This window comes from Lissotriton vulgaris, chromosome 2_1, assembly GCF_964263255.1.
Source record: "Lissotriton vulgaris chromosome 2_1, aLisVul1.2, whole genome shotgun sequence".
NCBI classification, from domain to species: Eukaryota; Metazoa; Chordata; class Amphibia; order Caudata; family Salamandridae; genus Lissotriton; species Lissotriton vulgaris.
The window spans coordinates 646,278,218-646,300,486 of NC_141687.1; the positions used below are offsets into that span (position 1 = coordinate 646,278,218).

Consider the following 22,269-nt stretch of genomic DNA (forward strand, 5'->3'; position numbering starts at 1 on the left):
TTTCAATGGTTTTATGCGAGTAAAATAAGGTTTTGTAAATGCAAATCCCTAACTATATATGGCCTAAAACCTATGGTTTTTTTCTGTGAATTTCAATGTTTTTTTAATACCAAATATCAAATGCTGTCAAATGTCAAGTACATGATAGGTAAAAACATTTTCGTGTTTATGCACGCTGATGTGCTTTGAACGCTGCCCCCCTTTCCCCCCCCCTCTTTTCTCTTAGCAGTACTCTCTCTTTGCAGATAGTGAAGGGTAGTTAACGCAAGCCTTTGCCCCCGTTGTAATCCGTCGTGCCTGCTTCTCTCTCTATTTGATTGATTGCTATCCAAGCATTTACTGTTTTAGAATTGGTTCTCTTTGGTTCATTCTGTATTTACAAACAAGCACAGAGTCGCAATACTCTGTTTAGTCTTTGCAGATAGTGAAAAATAGTTAAAAAAAAACAAAAGGAATTGAGCAAAATCAGTAGGCCACTAATGGGATCTGTTTTTGACCTCGCTAAAATAGAAACATTAAGAACAACCCCTCATGAGAAATACGAAACTAGTAAGATGAACTTAGCTCCACACCATGATGGCTGCAGGACAGCTCGACTCCGCCGCCCACCCCACCCCACCCTAAATAACGACAAACCCTATGCAAATATTATAAATATATACAACACACCAGCAAAGTAACAGGGTAAAACATTTTATTAAATAACTATTTACATAACTATTTTATACTTTTTGTTGCCCGATCCGGCTAGCTCAATCGATCGAGCATGAAACTCATGCACTCTGATAGCAAGCGTTGCTGCTGATGCTATGCAGACCAAAACTGGTTTTCAGTTTGTACATTCTTCTAGATTTTTCCATCCAAGGCTGGTTGAGTTTGTAGAACGATGGCTTCAGATTTTCAACATACGGTGTGGTGGCGCGGACTGGGAGGGGGCGCTTGGCTCCTGCCCCCTCCCCAAGTAAGATTTTCATACGTGAGTGTACGTTCATGGTTTTGGTCCCTGAGTTGCTTCGATGTCACTGCCATGCTCAAATGGCATAAGTCCTGGATGTTGGGTGCCATACTTCAGAGTTCTGAGCAGCGCTTGTAACACTGTCTGAAGCTTATTTGCACCTACTGCAGCTTCACTATTCTCAAAGTAAGTGAGGGCCGTTTGTGGACCTGACTGCATTGTTAAACAATGTGATGCGGTGCCTCCCTGAACCGCTTGACGGAGACCCCCGAGGGGCGGTGAGATGGCACTTAGCTCCTGCCCCCTCCCCAAGTCGTGTTGCCCTGGTGTGGCCTGAGATCGCCTCCGACATAGGCGGCCGGCTCCCGGGGTCCGGCTGAACTTTTTGCCTTTTGATGACTCTTCCATTCTGGACCTTGTCCCACAATCCGTTTGACCTGAAGACACGCTGTAGTGGGGCGCCCCTTTACCGTTTCAGTTGCCATTCCGCCCGCTTTTGCTACACTGTGCCTCTTCCGCCATTCAGCTGTTTACCGCCCGCTCTTGCGACTACAGCGTCTCGCTCACCATGTAGTTGAGTTGCTCCCGCTCTTGCGATGCAACGATAGGCGGCTGCCACAGGACTCTCAAAATGGCGGCCGGCTCTTCAGATTTGGGCGTGGTCCACTAAAATGGCCCTGGGACACCTTGGAACTCGGACGCTTGCCTGATAGGGCTTGGGTCCCATTCTCGAAAGCGTCCCCTCAGCCTTGAAGATTCTTCAAAAGTCTTGGGGGCCCCCGACTCCCGCAGGCTTCTGGTGGGGAGCGGCTGCCATGATTGCTCGTGGAATGGCCACGACTGAGCTACGAGATGGTGGTGCTCTCATGCTGACGCCAGCTTCAGTCTGAAACATCCAGAAACACTGTAGACTACCAATTGGATCAGTTCCGGTAGCGCCCCAACATGACCCGGTAGAGAAGAACTTGCCCTCCCCTCTTTGACTGATGGTTCTTGTTGCCTGTCCCTTCTGTTGTCATTTAACAGAACTTTTTAGACTGCTGAAAGGGGTTGTGTTCCGAACGCTGGTTGGTGGAGACATTTTGACTATATTCTGGACCTACGTTGTCGCGTAATGCGTTATATGACACGCCGCGTTAGCGCACCCGGAAGTGCTCCGGTGCGCGAAGCGCAGCTTCCCGGAAGCGATCTGGGGCGCGGCGCGCAGCGCGTAACATAAGCATAACAGGTCATGTGACTTGTTAATAAAACTTTTCATTGGTTCATTTTACTTTTGTTATTTTAATGATGAAAAGCTTGGTCATATGACCTAAAAATTACGCTTTTTATTGGTTTCGAACATTATTTTTTCTTAAACATATATGTTATAATGTTCCAGGCTAATGTACTTTCCCGGAAAATTTACAACTGTCCAGCAAGTAAAATATATTCCTTTTTCGAGAAAAAGGGCGTTTCTTCGTCCCATGACGGAGCCGTTGAGTAAAAGAGGTTCGGCCTGCTGTCTTAGTCGCCGATACGCCTGATTATCAGATTCTTATCGATCACTTTATGTTGCAGGAGTGGAAAACACAACTGCCCTTGACCATTTATCTTTACTGCGTTCCTGCGTATTATACCTTTTATCCGTCATGTAATTGGACTGCTTTATTTCACTTGCCTTTTACTGATTCGAAAACAGTGACTAAAATTAAAAACTTTACCAATGTAAATACTACTACCATGTTTTGTTTTAAAAACCTTTATTGTGAAAATGTCAGTATACAAATACGGGCCTATAACCACGTGGGCCGGCCACGGAGCAAACTGAAATCGTATATGATGAGGAGACATTTACATTGTAGAGGAACGTAACGAGCGGGACATTAGGTTGCAAGAACTAAGGTGTCTACCATTTACGGAATCGGTGGACGTACATTTTGTAATTAAAGTACGACAGGGCCAGTTACAATAAAATTATCTAGATATACATTTGCGGGCAAGTACCATGGGTGACGTTAATTCGAACTTTCAATAGTACAGTAATCAATAACACATCAGAACTTAATATCAATAGGGATGTCGAAATATTCAATCAATTCTCGTCCCCGCCCGCCAAGAGCATCAAAACTGCATTCATATCTCGTGATATCAAGGTTGTTCAACCAGTACACAACAAGGAGTTACGAGTCCCATTTATACCGGCGCCATTTTGGGCGAGGCCGGGCAGGTCCAGGATATAGTCAAAATGTCTCCACCAACCATCGGCCAGACCAGAACCCCTTTCGGCCCTTTATGCTACAAGATGGGGTCTTCCATTCAGAAAATATTGTTGGCAGCATTTTGAAAGGAAAGATAAACAGCCGTTCTCCTAGTGAGTCTCACATTGTTACATTTAGGAAGAATGTTGAAGAGTAGTATGTTGAAAATCTGAAGCAATTGTTCTACAAACTCTCAACCAGCCTTGGATGGAAAAAAAAATCCTGAAGAATGTACAAACTGAAAACCAATTTTTGTCTGTATAGCATCAACAGCAACGCTTGACTCAGCTATGTGTGAAGCCGCCATTTTGATTCAATCAATAGCGTCCCCCTGCACACATTCAGGGACCTGGTCGTGTCTTCAGGTCAAACGGATTGTGGGACAAGATGCAGAAAGGAAAAGGAAAAAAGTTCCGCCGGACCCCGGGAGCCGGCCGCCTATGTCATGGGCGATCTTTGGCCACACCAGGGCGATAGTGAAGCTGCAGCAGGTGCAAATAAGCTTCAGACAGTGTTACAAGCACTGCTCAGAACTCTCAACTATGACACCACCTCGGTGCCATCCGGATCTTGGCGCCTTGTGCTGGTTCCGGCCTATTCACACATCGGTCCGCTACTGACACCACCTCACAGGCCAACGGGGCACCCCACGCCGACTTTCGGCGCAGCATTGTAGGATGGCCACACCAGAGCAGCAACTTGCTAAACACCACCTCGGTGCCATCCAGATCTCGTTGTGCTGCCTTCGGCCTACTGTAGCCGCAAGTGCGGACGCAACTCAACTGGATAGCGAGTGAAACACCAAGGGGCGCCCCACTGCAGCCGAGGAGCCTCCATCTTGGGGGCGACGCACAGCATCACCAATGCAGTCAGATCCTCAAACAGCCCCCACTGACTGACGCGACCTCACAGGCCAACGGGGCGCCCCACGCCGACTTTCGGCGCAGCATTGTAGGATGGCCACACCAGTGCGGCAACTTGCTGGACACCACCTCGGTGCCATCCGGATCTCGGCGCGTTCGAGTCACTGTACCGCAAGAGTGACCGCAACTCACCTGGACACGCCGTCTTTCGGCGCAGCATTGTAGGATGGCCACACCAATGCGGCAACTTGCTGGACACCACCTCGGTGCCATCCAAATTTTGGCGCGCTGTGCTGCCTTCGGCCTACTGTAGCCGCAAGTGCGGACGCAACTCAGTTGGACGGCGAGTGAAACGCTAAGGGGCGCCCCACTGCAGCCGAGGAGCCTCCATCTTGGGGGAGACGCACAGCCCCCACTGACTGACGCGACCTCACAGGCCAACGGGGCGCCCCACGCCGACTTTCGACGCAGCATTGTAGGATAGCCATACCAGTGCAGCAACTTGCTGGACACCACCTCGGTGCCATCCGGATCTCGGCGCGTTGTGCTGCCTTCGGCCTATTCGCACATCGGTCCGCTACTGACGCCGCCTCACGTGCCAACGGATTTTCTACGCTTTTTATAGCCCTATGCCGCATAACAGGTCATGTGACTTGTTTATAAAACTTTTCATTGGTTCATTTTACTTTTGGTTTCCTAATGATGGAAGGCTTGGTCATATGACCTAAAAATAACACTTTTCATTGGTTTAGAACATTTTTTTTTCCCAAACGATGAAAGCCCCACCTTGTTTCTGGATGTTTCAGACTGAAGCTGGCGTCAGCATGAAAGCACCACCATCTCGTTGCTCCGTCGTGGTCATTCCGCGAGCAATTATGGCAGCCGCTCCCCACCGGAAGCCTGCAGGAGTCGAGGGCCCCCAAGACTTTTGTAGAATCTTCACGGCTGAGAGGACGCTTTCGAGAATGGGATCCAAGACCTAGCAGACAAGCGTCCGAGTTCCAAGGTGTCCCAGGGCCATTTTAGTGGACCAGGCCCAAAAAGGAAAGAGCCTGCCGCCATTTTGAGAGTCCTGTGGCAGCCGCCTATCACTGAACCGCAAGAGTAGGCGCAACTCAGCTGAATGGCGGATTTTGGCACAGTGTACCAAAAGCGGGCGGAATGGCAACTGAAACGGTAAAGGGGCGCCCCACTACAGCACACGAGCAGCCACCTGGGGAGGCCCGTTCACGCCGCCTCTCCTCCACCCCCCCCCGCCCCCCCCGGGGCGCCCCACGCCGTTTTTCGGAGCAGCATTGTAGGATGCCAAAACCAGTGCAACAACTTACTGGACATCACCTGGGTGTCATCCACATCTCAGCGCGTTCTGCTGCCTTGGGACTATTCGCACAACAGACCGCTACTGACGAGGCCTCCCCGCGCACCCCCCGGGACGCCCCACGCCGTTTTTCGGAGCTGCATTGTAGGATACCAAAAACCAGTGCGGCACCCAGGTGACATCACCTGGGTGCCGTCCAGAACTCAGCACGTTGTGCTGCCTTGGGACTATTCGCACAAAACACAGCTACTGACCATTGTTGCTTTTTTTTTCAAAAAAATGTTTAAATGTATTTACTGTTTTTGTTGCGTTCTATATATTTATAAGTTATTAAAGTGTTATAATCCTACTACTTTGTTGGAGTATATTTTTAATGTGACACATAATTGTAAAAACTTTGATGTACAAAGAGGCATCCCTGGAATCTTCCGCTTCAGGCTCGGTCCCACACACCCTCACAGTGAGAATCCCCTCCCCAAGCACAATACAGGATGGTTATCAGATAGTAGGAACCGGTATGGTGTAACGGATCTCATGGGGTGGGGGCCTTCATCTACTGTAACTCCTTTGAAGAGGGATGATTCTCATACATGCCAACATTTCAGAAGAGCAAAGTGGGAGATTTTTTTTTAAAAAATCGGGAGAATGGGGCCGTGAATCGGGTTATTGTCATGTGTGGGCTTTGGAAGTGTGCTGCTGCAGGATCGGACATTTCAAACTCAAATGCACGTTCTTTTTCTTACCTTTCAGAAGCATGGAGCGCAATAGCAGGCAGAGAAAGGGTGATGCAAGTGTTGAACACTGCCTGGCCTGGCAAGTTGCTGGCAGTGCCCCCCCCCCCCCGCCCGCTCCTGAAATAGGGCACACACACCGCCGCCCCGAGTACTTCACACATCTTTAAAAGACCATGCGCTTGTTAATGAGGCTTAAATGGTTTATCACCCCTCCTAGAGCCCCTGCATCGGCCCTCTGACATTTCCTGGAAGAATTAGCACGTAACACAATACCAAGCCCTATCAGCTGAAACCCCCGAGGAATCGGGTTTTTGCTTGCAGGAATCGGGAGGCGGGAGACTAGCACTGAAATCGGTAGTCTCACGCCTGAATCGGGAGGGTTGGCATGTCTGGATTCTCTACAGCTGGGGCCATAAACTACATCCGCAGGGCTAGGTGATAGCCTGGGACCGGCCTGGACAATCGGACACAGAGGAAGAGGAGTGTCAGAGGGTGCGGTAGTGAATAGGGTGAAAGGGAGGTGTCGGGCGGGCACGGGGTGTAATTCTCAGGGAAGAGCAGCGCAGATGGGGGGAGGTTTATGGCCCATGCATGAGAGAGAGAGCGGGGGTGACCAGTGCGTGGGGGAGATGCTTGCGAGGGTGGGGAGCCGTGCTGAGAATCGACGGCGTGCAGAGAGTGGGTCTGGTCATGGCATCTAAAATGGCTGCCGTGCAGGACAAAAGTGTGGCATTGGAAAAAAAGCAAGATGGCGCAGACAATGTTTATCAATAATGATTTATTTATAACAAATAAAATATTTACTCGCAGTGACAAAATGGTGGTCAACACTTCCTGATTTCCATTGAATCGAACGTTAACAGACGTCACGCAGCAAAAAAAAAAACCGCTCACGCACAGCCGCTGGAAGACATGTATCAACATATATGAGCCTCCTCAGCCACCCTCAGAAAACAAAAGGGGTCAGGATACGTCTCCTGTACCCCCTTATACCTAGTAATTTAATGAAATCGAAACACAAAATGGCGAATTCACGTTTCGCTACCAGTTTGCGAACCGAGAAGCGCTTCTACCGCGAAAAATCATTTTTTTTTTATTTGCCCCACGGGACCCTTTAATAACCCCAACATCATTCCTAGGGGGTCAAGAGGGGTCTACCTAGCCCCCTTTCATTAAATTCCCCCTTCATTTTTCACCTCTTCTTGTCTCTCGATCCCACCGAGAGACAAGATGGCGGCCGCTCCGGACTGTTTAGAATGTTGACAGACACCGGACAGCCAATCAGCATCGCTTCGCAAAGCTCCGTGACGCGAAAAGTACGCGATCGGGAGCGCTATCTGGGACGCTGTCACAGATATATCTGTTTTTTAAAACGGTAATTTCTCAAAATCCACTGGAGCACATATATTGAGACCCAGCAAAGGCACTTCGGGCTAACAGTCCCTACAATTTTGCCAAGTTTCGTGCAAATCCATTCAGCCGTTCGAGCTAAAAGTGAGGCCAAACGCCCTATGGAAATTAACATGGGAAAAACGCGTTTTGGGACCCCCCTTTCTTTCTCGGCCCCCCCTTGACGAACCCCCCCAAATTTTCAGGGGCTGCTCAGAAACAAAATGTGCCATTTTCCTGAAAATTTCAGCCGATTCCGTCCACAAACGCCAAAGTTATTAGACATAGAATTTTCAAAAGTTCCATAGAGAAAAAATCCTAACTATATATACCTATAGGTAATATATATATATATATATATATATATATATATATATATATATATATATATATATATATATATATATATATATATATATATATATATATATATATATATATATATATATATATATATATATATATGTATATTACCTACTGGCGGTCGCCAGTAGGTATATATAGTTAGGATTTTTTCCCTATGGGATTTCTGAAAATTCTATGTCTAATAACTTTGGCGTTTGTGGACGGAATCGGCTGAAATTTTCAGGAAAATGGCACATTTTGTTTCTGAGCAGCTCCTGGAAATTTGGGGGGGTTTCGTCAAGGGGGGGCTGAGAAAAAAGGGGGGTCCCAAAACGCGTTTTTAACATTGAGTTTTCCATAGGGCGGTTGGACTCACTTTTAGCTCGAACGGCTGAATGGATTTGCACGAAACTTGGCAAAATTGTAGGGACTGTTAGCCCGATGTGCCTTTGCTAGGTCTCAATATATGTGCTTCAGTGGATTTTGAGAAATTAACGTTTAAATCGAGATGTATATCTGTAACAGCGCTCCGGGCAGCGATCCGGTTCGCGTACTTTTCGCTTATCGGAACTTTGCGAAGCGAAGCTGATTGGCTCTCCGGTGTCTGTCAACATTCTAAACAGTCCGGTGCGGCCGCCATCTTGTCTCTCGGTAGGATCGAGAGACAAGAGGAGGCCAAAACAAAGGAGGAAATGAAGGAAAGGGGGCAAGGTAGACCCCTTCTGACCCCCTAGGATTGATGAGGGGATATTATAGAGCCACGCTGGGCCCAAAAAAAAAAAAAAAAAAAATCCGTTTTTTTCGCCGTAGAGACGCGTCTTGGTACGCGAACCGGGCAGCTAACCGGGAAGCTAACCGGCAGTGTAACGGGAGTCTGACGAGTAGCTGATTGGCTGTCAACATTGTAAACAGTTCAGAGCGGCCGCCATCTTGTCTCTCGGTAGGATCGAGAGACAAGAGGAGGCCAAAACAAAGGGGGAAATGAAGGAAAGGGGCAAGGTAGACCCCTTCTGACCCCCTAGGATTGATGAGGGGATATTATAGAGCCACGCTGGGCCCAAAAAAAAAAAATCCGATTTTTTCGCCGTAGAGACGCGTCTTGGTACGCGAACCGGGCAGCTAACCGGCAGTGTAACGGGAGTCTGAGGAGAAGATCATTGTAAACAGTCTGGAGCGGCCGCCATCTTGTCTCTCTGTGGGATCGAGAGACAAGAGGTGGAAAAAAGGTGTAAATGAATGAAAGGGGTAAGGCAGACCCCTCCTGAACCCCTAGGATTGATGAGGGGGCTATTAAAGTTCCCTGGGGGGGTGAAAAAAAAAATGTGATTTTTCGCGGTAAAGGTGCTTCCTGGTACGTTAACCGGGCAGCTAACCGGCAGCGTAACGGGAGTCCGACATATTGTGTTTTTTGAACGTTTGTGATATGTGCACGTGTGGATTTTGTCTAATTAAGGTTAAAAAAATATATATATAACTTTAAGCGTGTTTTGGCGCGCTTACGTTTTGGGTTTGGTTTGCGCTGCAGAGACGATACGTCACGGTTATGCGATGCATCATGAGGCGTCTCACGGGCTACGTGATACGTCACTTAATAAAGAATATATTTTACAGCTATAGATATTAGCTTTTAAAAAACCAATGAAATTCACAGAAAAAACCATAGGTTATAGACCATATATAGTTAGGAATTTGCATTTACAAAACCTTGAAAATTCACTGAAAAAACCATAGGTTATAGACCATATATCGTTAGGGATTAGCATTTAAAAAACCTTATTTTATTTGCACAAAACCATTGAAATTCCATATATAGTTAGTTGCACTAACTATATATCGCGGACCCGCAATCCACTGCTAATGATGTCACATATTACATCATTCATGACATGGTCAGTGACATCACTGATGACATCACTGATGACATCTCAAATGACATCACTGATGACATCACTGATGACAACACCCAGTGACTGTATGTTTCTGTAAAGTTAAAATATGTCTTACATATTGAAGAATGAGTGGATGTATAAGTGTCTGGATGAAGGATTTAGTAGGTGCATGACTGACTGTATGAGAGAATGATTAAATGTGTCTCACTGAGTGCATGGGTTAGTGATTAAAGTGTCTTAATTTGGCAATCATTATTTATGTTCTTCTGTAAACTGCTGCATGTTTAAATCAGTAGCTATATCAGTAACTATATGGGTTATTGAATTGTTGCCCAAGTATTTGTATGGGAGACTGAGTATGTGTGTGGGTGGCTGGGAGGTGTATAACTCTGTGCATAGATGTGTGAGCAGTTGATTCTCTAGGTGTATGGCTTCAAAAGTGCATGTAGAAACAGCTGTATGGACAGTTGACTGTGTGCATGAGTATATTGGTTAGTGAATGGATATCTCAGTTCTACATGTCAAAGTAAGTACATATGTAAAACACACTCCATGTGAGAGTTGACATATATAAATAACTGAACATAAGACCCAGTGAATGTGAGAGTGGCTGTATGAATCATTGTGAACTTGTATCAAGGATTGTATAAGAGAGTAAATATGTGTTAGTATATGTTTGAATAAGTAAGGTGTGTATAACTGTATAGTTGAGGAAATGGAGGTGTGATTGATTCTTTGCATGACTGACTAGGTGTGTGAGTAACTCCATGGATGTGTGACAGTCTGTGAGTGCCTGTTTACACTGAGTGTATCTAAGGTTATATTAGAGTCTGAAGATGTATTATCACATAAATGATATCATCAGTGATGTAATCAGTAATGTCAAATGAGATGTCAGTGATGTCATCAGTGATGTCATTTGAGATGTCATCAGTGATGTCATCAGTGATGTCATTTGAGATGTCATCAGTGATGTCATCAGTGATGTCACTGACCATGTCATGAATGATGTAATATGTGACATCATTAGCAGTGGATTGCGGGTCCGCGATATATAGTTAGTGCAACTAACTATATATGGAATTTCAATGGTTTTGTGCAAATAAAATAAGGTTTTTTAAATGCTAATCCCTAACTATATATGGTCTATAACCTATGGTTTTTTCAGTGAATATATATATATATATATATATATACATATATATATATGTGTGTATGTACTTTGGCAGTGAAGCAGAACTAGACTCAGAGTGTGCTTTCTTTAAATTAGTGTAAATCCATTCAGTAGTTTTTGAGATACTGATGTATGAAAACTGTCACACAGACATTATAGAGTTAACATGTAGAGATGTCTCTGCCATTTAAACTTGTGAGCTAGAAACGTGCAAGTTCTGCCAATCACAGTGTAATGTTTAAAAAATGTGATTGGCTGAAGAGCTTCCAATATGTTTTCCATCATCCTGAAGCTTGCAAATTTGCACAAACCTACAAGCTTCGCAGTGTGAAAAAAATCCATCATACAACAAGGGGGTGGCTTAATGACAATTTGTAGGCCACAAACAAAAGGGAGTAAACAGGTTACCAGTTGAGTGAAAATAATTAACAAAATACAATGAGGAATTAAAACAGTCGGTGCTTAATTTGTAAAAAATAAAATGTTCTAGGGCCCTCATTACTAGGCTACTATCGCTTGCACCACCCATTGCCCCTGTCAGCACTCCCAATGACAGTACCAAACCAACTACTAACCATCACACTTGTATAAGTGTGGCAATACAGACTATTCCATGCTATAAGAATGGCTTGTGTGGTAGGTATTAATTAATTTTAAAGTATATTGAATTAACAAACAACTTTTGTGCTTTTTTCTAAATTAAACAAACAGCACAACCACGCGGGAGACTGTCATAAGTGTCGGTGTTGACAACTAAGTGCCAGTGTCAAGCACTGAAACCACCGGCTCAAATTATGCGTTAAAATTAGTGGATAGTAACTTGACAAATAAGCAAAATTCACAAGCAATTAGCCACCATTTTGTCATCAGAATTGGGCGTTATTTTAACAGACTTATGAATCTGCATGTTTCAATACACTAAATTAAATACTATAATAAAACACCACTGAAAAAAAGGACTGGAGGACAGACAACGGCCGTGCACGGTCAAAGGCAGTATGCAGTTGAGGTGGACGCATGAGTGAGTTCGTTGTAGGGCCTGCAGTCAATTCCTGTTTCACAGGACCAAAGGTCATGTGAATCGGGGGTTGGATGACTACAGTGGGTTGGGTGCAGCCGTGCAAGCAAAAGATTGGATACAGTACATTTAAAAAAAAAAATAACTGAAATAACGAAAGTTAAAGATTTGGTAGAATTCACGGAACAAAAAAAAAATCTTATTGAAATTTGCTATAACGGTATGAAATGCGTACCATGCACCATAACGGACTCGCCATCAAGTTTTTATGTTGGCAGACAGGTGTTTTTCATGTGCGTCCAACAAAGGAGAGTACTGTTCTAGGCGGGTTCGTCAGTTATGGTGTACAGTGTGCTTTTCACATGCTAAATTTCTGAGTTTTTTGTTTCCTGATCCATATTTACTTTAACTTTTGTTTTTCAGTAAAAAAAAACATATATATATATATATATACATATATTCACACACATATACACTAGAAGAGACAGAGGGGTTTGACACTCTAGCACACAACTGGCTACATTTAAAACATAATTTGAATTATTTTCACAACTATTAATACTGCCTAGACTCGCAGTTTGTCAATAATGTAATGGTTACATTAACAAAAATAAATTGTAATATTACCTCAAATAGATCATAGCCTTCAGCTTCACTCTGGTCATATGGGCGGATGATTCCATCCTCATGGATAAAGCGTGGGGCACGGAGTTTAACCACATCTTCTGTTGATTCTGCTACCCTGTTAATTGATAAGCATTAACTTTTCAGAACCTCTTCATGCTTCTTGATTTACAGATATAAACAAGAAAATTCTAGCAGTGGCGGGTAGCATCTACTGAGGATGGGGAGGCGGGTAAACAAAATAAAAGAAAAGCAATTACCGGACCCTGATGTCCTCACCCCGACTTCGTCTGCTGCAACTGCAATGCATGCCCCAGCAAACTCCCTCGACCAATCCAGGCCTGCTCACATGCTGTTAACCAGAATGTGAGCAGTGCCCTGATTGGTTGAAGCGGCCTCTCTCAGTGCTCCCGAGGGCCCCGGATGCCTTTACTTGCTCTCAACCTACCTATCTTAAGACAGCTGGATTTAGAAGTTTAAAGTATGCATGTGTGGCTGGCTGGCTGTCTCAAGATGGCCGGCCAAAGACACATGCGCACTTTAAACAAGTGCAAAGGTACCCTTCTGCCCACCACTCCTCCTGCTCAATCGGCAGGCCCCGCCCCGTCCTGACGCTTGGTTCAGGAAGGGATGATAAAAAATAAAATGGAAATCAATTACCATTTTATTTTTTATCTCTGGTGCTTTGTGGGGCAAGAAGGGGGAAATGCTCTTGCGCTCTAATGGAGTAGCCGCCCCTGAAGAAAAATGACTACTGTACAACAATTGGAACTGAAATTTTAAAAAAAACCAATTACCTGGCTTAGCGTTTGTCATAATTGCCTTGCTGCAAGCCTTAAACATGAACAATTCCTTAGGAAATAAGTTTGCTTGCCTTGATAGGAAATGAAAGGATTCTGGTGGCTTATACTCACAACATTCAGCTACTTAACAACAACAAATCTTCTTTTGAGTCCTGATGAAGCAAGGGTGCCTACTTCTGCTTTTTCCTACAGGAGTGAATTGGCACTCTTTGGGGTTACTCGGGCAGAGCAAGTGGTGAAGGACTAACAAGAAGGCTCTTCATGCTACTGGGAAACTTCTTTCACTAGGGATCATTTGCATCAGCCCACAATGGGGAGTATTCACCTACAACCAAGTGAGGTGTAGCGGAGCATGATCTGCACACTGTGGAGAGGATATCCTCATTACTGGGAGGGGGAGTGTTATCTTCTATACCGATTTGGTGCCAACAAGATTTAAATTTGATCATCTGTTTTTTTTAGGTATTATGCATATTGCATGTAAGAACGGACTGTTCCTGCTCAGTGGTGAAATTAATATAATTAATACCTACCTTCACATAGCTCAGAGGTGAAATCCAGAAACTGTTGTGCAAAATTCAATGTGTCTTACAATCATCCAGTGGGACACGAAAAAAGCAACACGTGGCCCAACATTAATGTTCTATTGACATTTACAGATTCTAATTGAGTTCAGCAACACGAGTACCACTACCAACACCATTACCACCTCCACCTTTACCACTACACCAGACATTACCACCAACACATTAGCACTTTTACCACCACATCCAGTATCATACGTCTGGCACAGTCCTCAACACACCACAGATCATCTGCAAACAGACCCAATGTCAGAAATACACACAACCAACATCATACAAAAATACACCCTTCATTAAGTCAATGCAACCAGAATCATACTTTACTACTATCATTTGGTGACACAACCAACCATACTACATCATACATCACAATGTACACCACCATGTTATAACACACATACAATTAATATAACAAACCCACCATCATACATCTGCAAAACCAACATATGTTAACACAAGCACATCACATTGCAACAAAAACACTTACATCATCATACACCAAGAAACTCATCATCATATACAAACACACTAACTCATATATCAGTACAATCAACATAATTGGTCAAACATGCCCATTATTTTACGCAGTATACCCATTGTCACACTGTATCACACTAATAAGCGTATGACCACACAAACAAGTTTATAGGTTTACACACCATCATGATACCCCTTTAAATAGATACCAAAGCCATACCATCCTGGTGGTGGCTGCAGACAAATTCTCACACTAAAAAGTCCTTCAGGACCGAACGGGCGAAATGCCCATTCCTACGGACCTGACGGTCCAGGCAGTAATGCTTGGCAAACGTATGCAGAGACGCCCACGTTGCTGCCTGACAGATGTCCACGAATGAGACACCACGTGCCAATGCTGTGGCCTCAGCCTTCCCCCTGGAAGAATGAGGTTGTAAGCCCTCAGAGGGACGCTTCCTAGCAAGGTTATAGCAGATCTTAATGCAGAGAACAACCCAGCAGGAAATGATCAGTTTCCGCACTGTCTGACCTTTTTTAGCTCCCACACAATCCACAAAGTGTTGGTCGAAATGAACAAGTTACTTACCTTCGGTAACGCTTTTTCTGGTGGATACAGTTTCTGCCTGTGGATTCCTCACCTTATGAATATCCCCTGCACCAGCATTCTGCAGAATTTTTTCCTAGCTCTCTGCGCCGAGGACGTCACAATGCCACGACTCCGCTCGCGACTCCGCTCGCGACTCCGCATGACGTCACCGGAGCCATGAGAGAGCCTCGTCGGCGTAATGACGTCAGTTCCACCCATTTTCTCCATGCCCCCGAGATGAAAGGGTGAACCGACAACATATTCAAAGTATACACAGTACACAATATTCAACAACCACACACCGTGTAAATTCAAAAGGAAAGCCACAGCATTTCCTAAATACCACGCAATGCAAAATTATACTTCAAATATTAAACTTATAAGGGTGGACAAGGGGGAGGAGGGTGGGTCAGTGAGGAATCCACAGGCAGATACCCTATCCACCAGAAAAAGCGTTACTGAAGGTAAGTAACTTGTTCTTCTGATGGATACATCTACCTGTGGATTCCTCACCTTATGAATAGATTCCCACAGTAGTCCCACTCCCGGAGGAGGGTGTCCACCCTTCTATACCAAAATGTCCTGCAGGACAGAGCGCGCAAAGTGGCCATCCCTCCTCATTTCGGAATCCAAGCAATAATGCTTTGCGAAAGTGTGGAGGGAGGCCCAAGTCGCTGCCTTACAAATGCCCACTACAGGTGACCCTCTGGCCAAAGCAGAAGTTGATGACTTGGCACTGGTAGAATGAGCCTTAATTCCTTCAGGAGGCTCCTTACCAGCTAGGGTGTAGCAGATCTTGATGGGAAACATCCTTTACAACTCAACTTTTACCACGCAGTGCCTTTACGACGCAACTTTTACAACGCAAACCATTACAATGCATTGCGCTGGGGGGCTCTCTAGGATAGGGAATAAGTTTAATTTACTATCCAACACCTTCCCTAGTGTCCACGGGGACTGGAGTTGGAATAGTAAATTAAACTATTCACTATCCAGCACCCCAAAGCGCTATGCGTTGTAAAGGTTTTCGTTGTAAAAACCGTGTTGTAAAGGCATGCGTGGTAAAAGCATGCATTGTAATGTCATACATCCGATCTTGATGCAGTAGATGATCCACCTGGATAGAGTGCGCTTGTGCACAGCCTTGCACTTCATGCGTCCAACGTAGCCCACAAAGAGCTGATCGTCCATTCGCAAGTCCTTGGTTCTGCCCAAAGGAAAGCTCACTGCTCTTTTAGGATCCAGAAAAACATGAAGTATCCCAACTGGTATTATTGGTGGACAATTAGAAAGCATATGTCATTGACATTATCAGAAAAGAAGTAGAGAGACTCTATAGTTGTTTCAAATGTGCTCATGACATCAAGTTTATCCAAAAACAGGGATTGGCAAGTTTTACAGTTGTATCAGCACTGTAAATAAAACAAATAATACAACCCATAATTGTACTTGGTGCTCAAGATGTGCAAGTGGTGTGCAAGTGGTATGCAGGATGGCAACGAAAGTGACAATGTGATCAGCAAAGTTCGTCGCAAGGTGACTAGTGCAACAATATATACAGTGAGTCAATAAAACAATATAGTTCCAGCTGAGTTGTGGAGATTGGTTCGACTTTGGTTTGGCAGTAATTTGGAAGAACCATATTGTATGCTGCGCCTATAGTTGCGCTGAGTGGTCGACGGCATTTCGATCCTCATTAATCGGGATCTTCATCAGAACTGGGTTGAAGAGCCAACAGTGCTGGACAAGAATTGGATTCCTGCTGGGCTAGGCAAGCGGCAAGGGTCATCTTTATGACTTGGCCGGGCCTGAAAGCCGGAGATAGGTGTCGAGATGAGGTGGGCCCTGGCTAGTACGATCGGGCAATCGAACCGTTGCGTGATCGTTTGTAGGAGAATGAATCCTCCGCTCGCTCCTCTGCTCTCCCACTCTCTTTCTTTGTCCCAGGTGGGAGGTCTCGGGACAACCCACAGACTCGGCTTCTAGGGGAGTCACCCTTCCTGGGCGGGGTCCCGGCCAGGGAGGGAGACTCCCCTCGAAGTGAGCGATCTCCGGCACCAGGTGAGATTTGGGCACATTTATTGAAAAACCCAAGTTGAACAGCAGTTGAGTTGTTACATGCAGATGATGAAGCACAATCTCTGGCGACTCTGCTTTGAGCAGCCAGTCGTCCAGATAAGGGAACACTGGAATCCCCGATCTTCTGAGATGAGCTGCCACCACTGCCATCCCCTTTGTGAAGACTCAAGGTGCAGTAGGAAGACCAAACGGCAGACCCGCAAACTGGTAGTGCTGTGACTCCACCGTAAAATGGAGATACTTCCTCTGCGACATCAGGATGGGATGAGAAAATACTCAGCCTGTAAATCGATCAACACCATCCAGTCCTCTTGCTGCAGCACCAAAAGAACCTGAGCAAGGGTCAGCTTCTTGAATTTCTCCTGTTTGAGGTACAAATTCAGGACCCTGAGGTCCAGGATCGGACGTAACCAGCCATCCTTCTTGGGGATCAGGAAATACCGCGAGTAGCATCCCTGAACCCTCTCCTGCCCTGGGACCACCTCTATTGCACCTTTCTGTAAGAGCACAAAGACTTCCTTCTGTAGGGGAAGTAAATGGTCCTTTGAACAAAAACCTTGGTAAGGTGGAGGAAATTCCCGAAAGGGAAGGGCAAACCCATTCTCTACAAGGTTTAATCCCCAAAGGTCTGACGTGACCAATTTCCAACCCTGTAGAAAATGAGAAAACCGACCTCTACAGGACCTACATGATCCAGGATGGGGGATCTAGGACTACTTTCCAGCATTACCAGGGGGAGCAGGGGAGGTAGAGGAGGAGGAGGAGAGATTGCGGGTAGACCCACGTTGGTGACCCTTGGCTCTTCCTCTATAGGACTTATAGAGTGGATGTTGCTGCTGAGGCTGTCGCAAGCTACGAAAGGAAGACCTTCCAAATCCACGATATTTTTTATAAACCCCCTTGACTGGGTTAACAGTCTCAAAGACTTCTCTGTAGCTCTTCGGTCTTCAATCCTTTGAAGGGCAGAATCTGACTTCTCCCCGAAAAGCTTTGACCCATCAAAAGGCAAATCAACCAGAGTAACTTGAACATCCTGGGAAAAACCAGAGGATCTAGGCCAAGCTTGCCTCATGGTAGCAATGGAGGAACCTATCACTCTAGCCACTGAATCAGCTGTATCCAGGCCAGATCGAATAACTTGTCTATCAGCAGCCTGAGCATCTGACAGAACCTCCATATAATTACCCCGCTTTTCATCGGGTAACTTGGGTGCCAATTGCTTAGCTGAGTCCATCAAGGCATGTATATAACGGCCCAACAAACAGGTAGCATTGGTAGATTTAAGAGCCATTCTTGAAGATGAAAAACTTTCTTAGGCTACTGCTCCAGTTTTTTAGAGTCATTGTCAGCAGGATCCTGGAGAAAAGCACCTGAAGACTGTTTAGAGCAGGACGCCTGCACCACCAAACTTTCTGACAAAGGATGAGAAGACAGAAAGAGAGGATCCCCTGAGCAGACCTATACCATCTTGCCACCGATTTAGACACAGCAGGAGAAGAGAGTGGTTTCCGCCATACCTCAAGAATAGGCTCAGTCAAGGCTTCATTAAAAAGTAACAAGGGCTCAACTATTGAAGAAGGCGAATATAAAACCTCAGTGAGCAAATTTGGCCTATACTCAGCTTTTGGTAATTGTAAGTCCAAAAGCTCAGCCGCCTTTCTTATAACAGTATGGTAGGGGCTACCTCTTGAGGTGGAGGAGCCTTTGTGGATCAAAGCTCCCACTCAGGAGAAGTGTCCAGCCCACTAGCATCCTGCATGCCTTCAAAATCATCCACTGATTCTTCTATTTCACCCTCTTCAACCTCCTGCCTTTGATACTGCTCTTCCTCCAGCAGTCTCTGCGCCTCTCTCCTTGATCAAAATCTAGGAATCAGCATCAGTGGCGCCGTACGAGGCACCGACATCTCTGGAGCCGGCGTCAAAGGAGGATTCGAAGGAGGAATCGGCGCCGCACGAGGACGAGAGGAAAGTCCACCATACGGCGCCGGGAACCGAATGAACAGTGTCGAAACTCTTGGAGCCGAAAACTGCCATGACGGTGCCATCAGCATAAATGGCACAAAGGGTGCCTGGGCACAGTGCTGAGGCACACCCAAGTTGAAGGCCGGCGGACCCACAGGTCCCGAAGGTGCTCCGGAGGGGAAGGCTGCCTTAGCAAAGACTCCGTACATAGCATTAAAAAAATGCATAGGATCTGATCCTGGAGTTGGAAATTGCGGAAATGGAGTCGAACCAGAATCCAAAAGAGGAGCATCCGGAGTCGGAAAAGCTGGATCCACCGGAACCACAGGATCAACCTCGTGCACAGGAGAAGCAGGAGAAGAAACAATCTGGAGTGGTAACTCTTCCGAATCTAGCAAAACCCTCGACACCGGAGACTGCGCCGGAGTGCCTTTTGGAGAAGGAGATCGCAAGTGCTTTTTGACGACGTCAAGGGGCCGGCAAAGGTGACTTTGAAGCCTTACCCTTCGACAAACAGTGCAGAGATTCATGTCTTCTCTTCTTTTTGTGTTTCCTCGACTTCGACGAATGCGAAGCCGATGACTTCGACGAACGCGAAGCAGATGACTTCGCTCTTTTTCAACCTCTTTCTTCCTTCTTCACCTTAGCCATAAACAGCTTAGCTTCCCGTTCTTTAAGAGCCTTAGGGTTCATCTTCCTGCAACTTGAACAGTCCTCCACGTGCTGATCAGACAACAAACACCATAAGCAGTCTTCATGGGGGTCAGTGATGGACATGTCACCCCCAAACTCTCTTCAAGGTTTGAATCCAGACTTCCTCGAAGACGACATCCTAACAGCAACAGATTAAAGATAGAATCAACAACAAAGTATCTCAACAGTATGGAGCCAGAAAACCGTTGCGCGTTGATGGCGCGGAAAAAAGGGAACCAACGTAATCACGCCAACGAGGCTCTCTCATGGCTCCAGTGACTTCATGCGGAGTCATGAGCGGAGCCGAGGCATTGTGACGTCCTCGTCGGCGTAGAGTGCTAGGAAAAAATTCTGCAGAATGCTGGCACAGAGGATATTCATAAGGTGAGGAATCCACAGGCAGATGTATCCATCAGAATCTTTTGTACAGTCATGGTAGAACGACAACACTCTATTTGGGTCCAGACAATAGAGTTGATACTCTTCCTTAGAGGGATGTGGGTGGAGCAAAAAAGGTGGCAGTGTGATCAATTGACCCAGATGGTTTGCGGGTACCACTTTCGGTAAAAACGAAGTATGTGTGCGAAGCACCACTTTACCCACATAAGTCATCATGTAGTGAGGCTTGCATGATAAAGCCTGCAATTCGCTCACCCTCCAAACAGATGTTATCATTACCAAAAAGGCTGTCTTGATGGTAAACAGCTGGTGGGTACAGTTATGTAAAGGCTCGAAAGGAGCACATAAGGAATGTGAGAACCAAATTAAGATCACTGTGTGGCATGAAAAAGGGCAAAGTTAGAAACATATGTACAAGCCCTTTCAAGAACCTATTTACAATAGGGGACTTGAACAATGAAGGTTGGTCCGGCAGCCGCTAGAAAGAGGGCAGAGCAGAAAGATAACCTGTGAGAGTACCCAATGCAGAGCCCTGCTGGACAAGAGTAGGAATAAATAGAAGAACAGTATATAGAGAAGCAGAGAGGGTCAATAGACCTCTCTGTACAATATTTGAAAAAACATTGCCAATGGCAAGCGTATACCATCTTAGTGGAGGGCCGCCAGGCCGCCAAAATAGCATTACATACTTCCGGAGGAAGGTTCAAAGCTATCAACTGTTGATGCTCAATCTCCACGCATGGAGGTGTAGATTTAACAGGTTTGGGTGGACGACCCTCCACTGCTGCTTCAACAGAAGAACCTCCCAAAAGGGCAGACTGCTCATAGGATCGATGCTATTTCAAAGAAGCTCTGGATATCAGACTCTCTGTGTCCAGTCCAGAGCCACAAGAATGACTTGGGCACAGTCATTCTTGATCTTCTTGAGAACTCTGGGCAGAAGTGATATGGGCAGAAAGGCATACAGGAGGCCTGAGCTCCACTAGCTTTAAAAGCGTTGCCGAACGGTAGCCGTCTTGGTAACTTCAACGAGCAAAATTGCTGACATTGCGCGTTCTTTTGGGAGGCAAACAGATCTCACCAGAGATAAAAAATAAAATTGTAATTGATTACTTTTTTATTTTTATCGTCCCCTCCTGAACCGAGAGCCAGGACGGGGTAGGGTCTGCTGAGTGAGCAAGGAGCAGTGGGGGGGCAGAAGACTGCCTTTACACTTGTATAGAGTGCACGTGTCCTTGGCCAGCCATATTGAGACGGCCAGCCACACATGCGCACTTTTGACCTCTCAACCCAGCGGTCTTAAGTCATCTAGGTTGCGAGCAAGTGAAGGCATCCAGGGCCCTCTGGAGTGCCAAGAGAGGCCGCTCCCACCAATCAGAGCACTGCTCACATTCTGGTTAACAGCACGCAAGTAGGGCTGGATTGGCCACGGGGGTTGCTAGTGCCTGCATTGCAGTTGCAGCAGATGACGTCAGACCGAGGTGGTAGCCAGGATACGGTAAGTGCTTTTCTTGTCATTTAATTTTTTTATTTTCTTAACCTGCCCCTCCCCACCCTCAGTAGATGCTAGCTGCCACTGCCTCCGAGATCTGGACCATGTCAGAGAGATTCACCTGAGGCTGTGTCCACTGGAACTTCAGATCCCACTGAAGAACCTGAATACACCATCTGGTGTGATTTACTAACAGAATGCCGAAATCCATGAGTCTCAGCAGTAACTGAGTCAGTCTCACTGAATTCCAGGACAGAAGTTGAATCATAGCTGAATATCTTGGACTAGTAGCCCAAAACTGCACTGTGTCCAGAAAAGCTCTGATGAAAGGCAGTCTCTGGAAGGAGTCATGTGCGACTTTGCCATATTTATGTAGAACCCAAGCGAATGCACGAGGTCCGCCATAGTCTGAAGGTGGGAGACAACAGCATGGGGTGAAGGTGCCATTAACAGCCAGTTATCGTGGTACGGGAAGACTGACATCACTAACCTGCACAGAAGAGCTGCAACCATTGCCATCACCTTGGTGAACACTATAGGGGTGCTGGACAGCCCAAAGGGGAGCACGGTGAACGGACAGTGCTCGTAGACTACCTTGAACCACAGGTTACACTTGTGGGAAGGAAGGATGAGAATGTTAAAATAT

The 22,269-nt window shown here is 45.9% G+C and overlaps 1 protein-coding gene across 1 annotated transcript in view; it reads right to left on the reverse strand.

The window, feature by feature from the left end:
* The window catches only part of VPS13C (vacuolar protein sorting 13 homolog C), a 2,437,235-nt gene that overhangs the window by 189,892 nt on the left and 2,225,074 nt on the right, over nucleotides 1–22,269 (reverse strand). The window contains exon 81 of the mRNA XM_086955811.1: nucleotides 12,550–12,664. Coding sequence (XP_086811937.1) covers nucleotides 12,550–12,664 — 115 coding nt within the window. The remainder of the gene's footprint in view (nucleotides 1–12,549; nucleotides 12,665–22,269) is intronic.